This window comes from Chaetodon auriga, chromosome 2, assembly GCF_051107435.1.
Source record: "Chaetodon auriga isolate fChaAug3 chromosome 2, fChaAug3.hap1, whole genome shotgun sequence".
NCBI lineage: Eukaryota > Metazoa > Chordata > Actinopteri > Chaetodontiformes > Chaetodontidae > Chaetodon > Chaetodon auriga.
In genome coordinates, this window is record NC_135075.1 from 29,778,119 (window position 1) to 29,785,621 (window position 7,503).

The 7,503-nt window shown below is 44.7% G+C and overlaps 1 protein-coding gene across 1 annotated transcript in view; it reads right to left on the minus strand.

Moving 5' to 3' along the window:
- Nucleotides 1-4,610: 4,610 nt before the first annotated feature.
- mmp24 (matrix metallopeptidase 24) overlaps nt 4,611-7,503 on the minus strand; it is a 56,093-nt gene continuing 53,200 nt past the window's right edge. Inside the window, exon 10 of the mRNA XM_076746186.1 lies at nt 4,611-6,161. Coding sequence (XP_076602301.1) covers nt 5,797-6,161 — 365 coding nt within the window. The 3' untranslated portion in view covers nt 4,611-5,796. The remainder of the gene's footprint in view (nt 6,162-7,503) is intronic.

A 7,503-nucleotide genomic window follows, 5' to 3' on the forward strand; every position in this document is an offset into this window, starting at 1 on the left:
TCCTCAGCACAGAACAAACGTTCAAACACGTCTGAGCAAAGATTTTTTTTTTTTTTTTTTTTGGTAAAACATGATGGAAAAGAAGGTTTTACCTGCTCACCACCCCTCTGATTAAAATTCAACAAATTGCCTTTTCCCATGAAGCACTGCAGGCCACTCAACAACCTCCACAAAGTGTCCTTTAATGAACTGCTGTAACCTGATGAGGATGATGTGAACAGGAGTCATTCGTCGTCAAAGCAACATCGAGGCGGCCGGAGTCCAAACGGTTACAAAAATCAAGCAACCAGCCAGAAAGTCGCCGTCTTTAACGCCCAAAAAAGGCGCTTTAAAAATCAGCATGAGGAACTGCGTGAGAAGCTCTTCTCTCCCTCAACGCCTGCTGCTGAAGTGCCGTGAAGCAAGGCACTTAATCCCCCGATTGCATCAGTGCAGCGACACGGTGGCGTGCAACACGTGAGGAGATGAACGGTGGCTTAATCTGCCTGCACATCTGTAAAACCTACAGTGAGTACCTGATAGCGACAGTGAAGTTCTACACGTCTGTCGTTTCCAATGAGCACCAAGAACAACAACGACGGCGAGAGTGGGATGAATTCAGAGGTCATTACCACACGAGGGCATGCAGAAGTGGGACGGAAACCCCTCGTTAGCTCCATGAAATGTTTCCCCCTCACAGAGGAAGCTACGACTCTCCCTTCCCATCGTCCCGCCTGTCAAATCACAAAACGCTCCACTGAGGACAAACCCGCTTCACAGGAGACGCCACGCAGCTGAAAACCGCCACGACAAGGACAAACATCACATCTACCCTCCACTGCCCGGTTTGGTCGAAGAAGAGCGCCACGGCGGAACACCTGAAGGGTTCTTCATCAAAGTTAACGCTCAGAAATAAATGAACAGTTTTACAGCCTGAAAGCGTCGAGTGAGAAGTGAAGAAGACGATGAACCAATCAGGACAAACACAGTGAAGACAAACAGCTGCAGCTCTCAGTGCCATCTTCAGCCTGATGGTACAATCTCATATCACGAGGAGTTCGTCACCAAACGATGGACCTCCTCCTCCACAGTTCAGCAATAAACACAGCTGAAAGGATCAATCGATCGATTGACAGAACACTATTTTTCTAATCAGCTGATAAACATTCGTTGTTTCCGGCTTCTCAAACGTGTTTAAATGCTGCTTCTTTTCTGTCTTATGTGATCCTATCGTTCAGGTTTTGGACTGTTGGTTAGAAAACATGTGAAGATGTCGCCTTGAGCTCATCATTCTCTGACATTTCACACAAAAAATAATTGATTAATCCAGAAAATAATTGGCATATCAATCAATAAAGAAAATATTTGATGTAGATTTTCGATATCTCCTTCTGGAAGGTGTCCAATCTTTGAAATTTTGATCCAATGCAGATTTTTCTCTTGAATCCAGACAATCAGCGGGCCCGTCACCCTCCGGCTGAGGAAACAGAGTTCGGCCCAAAAGGCAATTTTCTTTGGACTGACGTCCATGTTTCCTCAGTCTGTGCAGAGTGCACACGCTTAAAAGTGAAATGAGCAGAATGTCTTGCTCTGTGTTTATTGTACACCCTCAAGGAACAAACATCCGTTTTTTCCACCGAGCCCAAACAGCGCTGTAGGATATCGAACAACATCGATTTGTGCTGAATGCTGCGTGTGCTGAATTGCTCTCGACAGCAGCGAGTAATTGCGAGGATATGCGGCGAGAACACATTCAATTACTGCAGGACGGCGAGCTCGGTGAATGAGGTACAAAGCTGAGGGAATGGGAACAAGGACAGAGGGAGAGGGAGGCAGAGGGAGGTGCATGGACAGACATTATGTTCCCTTTTCAACGTGTAGAATCTAAAGCAGCCTTGGAGATGACGTGGAGAGACATGCTGCAACCTGCTGCATTATTAATGTGCACTGGAGTGTGGATGTGTACACAGAGCGGATGGTACACTTTAACTCTTCAGATACATCAGGGAGGCTGTTTGCATGATGGTGGTGCATTCGTTTAAAGATCTAAAAAACAGTTCATCATCTCTTCTCAAGCCAAGGAGAAGCGTCTAAAGCTTGCACTGCGCTGCAGCAAGTCTGGACAAACTCTGACTCAGTCAGGATGTCCCAACCCGCCCAAACACAGCGGGTTCTCGCCTGAGGTGGGAGGTCACGGATGGGGGACTCCAAACTGCCTTCGGGGAGCCGACTGGCCTCTGAGTGAACCATTATGAGTCATGTTGGAGTTAATGACATTTTAATGAGCGGCTTGTGTATTTAAATACATTCTGCTAAATTAGAACTGCGGTGCTGCTGTGTTCGACCGTGAGGGGAGGACTTGAATGTCACACAGAGGTGAGATGACAGTGTTTGATCTCTTCTTCATTTGTCTTCCTCAGATTGGAAAAGTGACCATACCTGAGCTCCAGGTGATTAGAGTCAGTATTAAATGGTCTTATCTCATGTACTTCATATAAAACAGTTCCCTCTTGCTGCACTTTAAATCTTTAAATTGGTGTTCATAACTTTCTGCTCTGTAAACCATCATTCCTGTAAAGGCTGGAAGTGACCGATGTGGTAACGCCGCTTATTTCCAGTCTGTTTGGACACATTACTGGACTCACTGGGACTTTTTGGCACAGTATTAAAATGGTTTAAGTCCTTTTTGAAGGACTTGTGGTTGATTGAAGTTTCATGCCGGATCGCACAGAGATGTGGAGTACCCCAAGGCTCCACTCTCAGACCTCTTCTGTTTAACATCCAAATGATCTGATTAGCTCAGATTATCGAAAACATCGGAATATCTCACCATAATTATGCAGACAACACAGACTTCTATAACGATGACACCAGCATCAGAAACTTGCATTAAATATGAAAAACCCAGACAAAATTCTTGATGTATTCCTCGAGTCAGAGCTAAATTTCTACATTGAGACTTTTAAAAAACCTTTAGAATCTATCAAGAATTAGAAGACCAGCATCTGTCTAGGAGAACTTGTCCATGTTAATCTTGGACAACTATAACGCTGCCTTTACAGGTCTCAGATCAGACAGCTGCAGCTGATTCAGAATGCTCCTGCTCGAGTCCTCACTAAAACCAGAAGAGACCACATGGGTCCAGTTTGAATACAGTTAAAGGAGTGCTGTTGGTTTCTGAAGCACCGGATGGTTTAGATCTGATCTGCTGCTCCATGATGACCTGTTCAGACGTCTCAGATGGTCTGGGATCAGGTCTGCTTACGCTCCCCAGAGTCCAAACAAAACACAGAGAAGCAGAGTTCAGTTTTTATACTGCACACATCAGAGAGAAACTCCCAGAGGACTTGGAGGTCTGCTGAAGCTCTCCAGGACATTTCTCTCTTTAAATATCATGTAATATTATGGAAATTTGGGAAAATCTATTCATTTCTTGGACTACAATTTTATTTTGTATTACCTATTTAATTCCATTATAGCGCTTCCATTTTATTTTACTCTTTTAAATCATATTAAAATGTCTTTTCATGTTGCCTTTTCATGTTGTGTTTCTTTTAATGCCTCTTTGTCTTTGAGCTGACAGGTGCTTTCTAAATAAATTCAGCTGGCCTGAAAATGTGTTGACAAATCCTTCTGAGCAGTAAAAGCTGACAATTTAGAGCCAAAGACAAGAAATAACTGGAGACAAATTACAACCTTCTTAGCTTAAAAGCACTTAAATCCTAAATGAAAACATAATGAAAGCAGCCTGACCGAACACGGCAAAGCAGCGTGGGGTGTTGAGCAGACGGGATGCAGATGGTTCATTGATTAAAAAATCGTGAGATGCTGAATTCGAAGATGTAAAAGGTAAGCAGCAGCACAGATGGACAGAGGAGACGGTAGAAGGGGGAAAGATTAGATAGACGGACAGAAGAGAGGCCAGATGGACGGAAACATTACAAGAGGACGGCGGGAAAAGACAGAAGGAGGACGGCTGGATGAAAGCGAGGGATGTGGAGGGCGAGTAGCTCCTGTTAGAGGTTTGTGAACAGAAGTACTTCATTAAGCTCAGTCGATGTCGCCGTGCTGCAGCTGGCATACTAACACACACATCCTCTGTGCAGCCCCCTCCCCGTCTGCTGAAACCCTGCTTTATTCTGCTTCCCCGTGCCTTCACTCTCTCCTTCTATTTCCTCCTTTCTCACCTTGAGGAGCCTCCCTCCTCACTGGAGCGTGGAGAGAGAAAAATGCTTTTTGCCAGAGCAGAAATAAACAAAGCGGAGTAACACCCGATCAAACTGTGGACTAAAATGACTTTTCTGACCTGCTGCTGCTTCAGTCAACTCATTATTCATCATAAACAGATGTTCTGTACAATAAACTGGAGATGCTTTACATTTGAGAACACTGTAAGAAGTGTGATAAAGAGATTTTATTCTTCATCTTTCCCTAAACGGGCAGTAGCAAAGTTTTTTGCTTCAGCGTATCATCACACTGTTGTGGCTGCAGACTAATGACACCATCAGTGTTTAGACTGGTTCCCCGTCAGCCTCGCTTTCACTGTACAGTTCTGCCAGCAGGTACGATCTCTGGGAGAATGAAGGCTGATGGTGATCCAGTCCTGATGGCACTGTTTATACCTGGGGGGGGGGGGGGGGGGGGGGGGTGTCCACTTTTAGTCTTGAAACAGTTTCATAAATGCAGGTCCTGGTTGTGTTTCTTGTTAAATATGAGTAAATGTTGAGGCCTGTTGAGACACATAAGGCTGCAGAACTGTTATTAATCTATTCTATCATTATATGCCGATGACTCACTATTCTATATCTGCCAACACCAGTCCAAGCTGTGGAAATCAAAGCATTTCTCTTTTGTTTGACGAGCTGAGGGGAGTTTAAAGTTGACAAAGGTTTGAGTTAATGGTGGTGAAGATGTTTTTGTGTTGTGTATGGTGAAAAAAGAGAGAAAAAGGTCCTCTTTTACAGTTTTACAGCTCCATACAACTAAAAACAAACTAAACAAAATTCAGTGATCCACAGAGAGATCCTTGGTTTTCTTTTTGTTATGGCCTTTCTACCTAAATTTTATCTTCAAGTTTTATATCTTCAAACCATTTCTTTTCTTTTTTTTTGTTAAGTTTCTTCTGACTAGTTGAAGTAGTTCACGTGTACAAGCTGCTGTTAGAACAAACTTGGAGGTGATGTCTGGTTTTTAGGAGCATAGTGTTTCTGCCCCAAATCCTCTTTTTCTTTTCACTGAGAAGAGTCGTGTTGTAGGTCCTGGAGGAAATCGCCAATGTTCAGCATCGTTCATCAGACGTTTTTCACTTTCACTGGAGAAGTTGTGGCCAAATCAGGTGAGCAAGACTGAAACATCTGCTGTTTTTCTGTCCTTAGCCAATCAGATCCTCCTGGAGTCTTTGTTCTCGTTGTCCTCAGCCATGCTTGCTTTAAGACCGGTGAGGAACGGGAAAAGACGAAATCAGTATCCTCGCTGTTTTACACTGAACAGCTTGTGTCACAAGACAGGCACGAATCTCCCCCTCTTTCTCTCACACACACATGCACGCACACGCGCGCGCGCACACAAACACACACGCACACGCACACACACACGCACACGCACACACAGCCGATGTCTAAATCTACTCCCACTGAGCATTCCCAGTGAGCGCCCTTTCATCACTAGCTAACACAATTAGCGTCTTTCAGCGTTGACTTTGCATTGTTTTTTGCTAGCGTTCTTGGCCGTTAGCCAAGATGAGCTAGCTAACGACATGACGACTGCTCGACCCCCTTCAATCCATGAACTGTAACCTCTTCAAAGGAGAGTTGCCTGTCATACCCACTCCTGGACAGGGTATTTGTAGTAGTGCTGCGTCATGGCGTTCTGCTGTACTCCTTTGTTTTTAAACTGAAAAATCGTGTAGACCAGCACCAGGATGCACAGCGACAGAATGCAAGGGATCACCACGGCAATGGCGTTGACTGTCGTCGGGACGTCGTTGATGGTCACCATGATGTCCACGTCGTCAAGAGGCAGCTGCCGGTCACCGCGGTTACCCTTGCTTCCGGAGCGCTCCATGTCGGACTGGTCGCAGCCCATCCAGTCGCGCAAGATGGACTTAGGGTATCCGGGTTCCACCGTCAGCTTCTGGTTGTCGAACTTCCAGTACTCCTTCCCCTTGTAGAAGTATGTGTAGTCTGAGGGGGGGAGGATGATTGGGTGGGGGAGGATTGGAAAGTGACGGGGCATTGGGGGGGAGGAGGAAAGAAAGGTGGGAGGCAAAGGAAGGAGAACAAAGAAGGGAAATCAGTTGGTTGATCAAGCTGAAACAAATACGTAACATCTGATGGTTCAGTATCGTCGTTAATTGACCTTCAGGGAATCGTATTGTGACAATTTGACCATATTGTGTTGTTGATTTACAAATTCCTGTTGTCCAAAGAGACAATTCCAAGAACGCTGGACTGAAAATATATGACAAATACATGAAACGAGTTTTCTTGTATTGTGGAACACAGTTCATTACACTGAACATCGATTTGTTGTTTTTATGGGCAATTCTGTGACGCTGAGAAATACTCTTGTTCATATTATAATATAAAAAGCAAAATAAATGGCCAAAAGATGCACTTTTCTCCTTCAACACCCATTCACACACACATCACCAAAGTCTCCAGTAAAAACACTGTACAGCAGATTTCAAGCCACCCTGAACACCGAAAATCCAGATTCAGCGGTGCAATCCCTCATACCTTCACACAAGTGGTTTGTTTGGAGACGTAAAATAATCAGTTCAATGTACAAAAATCCCTCGTGGCTACATCAGTGAAGCAATATCACATGACTGTACCGGGAAGCTGTGTTTCCTCAACAGCTCGCTCTGAGGAGACAAACCTTCACTCTTCAAGAAAAGCTTCCTCTGAAACTGAAAAGCATCCGTCAGTGTCCTCAGCTCGCTCTCTCGGCTCCGGTAGACCCCTGTGGTGCAGCATCTCATTAGAGGCAATAACATTTCTATTGTGACACAGTGGTTACAGGCAGCTACAGCATTTCAGTCCCAGCAGTGGTTGTTTTTATTGAAGGGCGATCTTACGTAATGCCTGTGAGACAGATGGGAGGAAGGGGGAGAAAACATGAAGGGACGAACCTTCACCAACGACACAGTCTCACACAGAGGCTGATGTGATGTGTGGACGTGTTAGCTGTGTTTTATGCAAACTCGGCAGGTCAGTATTTCTTCAGGACCACCAACTACATCACGAGACAATCTGTAAGTTCTGCACTCAACATGTTTTCTTGGTTCCTTTCATTCAATCATGTTTACATATTCTTCAACATGCTTCAATAGTTGTTTTCCTATGACTCACGTCACTCCTCTGTTGTGGCGCGAGCTGCAGATGGAGGGCAGGAAGTGATTTTCTGCACAGGAAGCACTATAACACACCCTCAAAATGCCCATGTTTCGCTTCGTTCATGGTTGCTCAGATCGATCAAACCAAGAAACCACAAGGAGCTTTTATCGAGTACCAAAAGTTATTG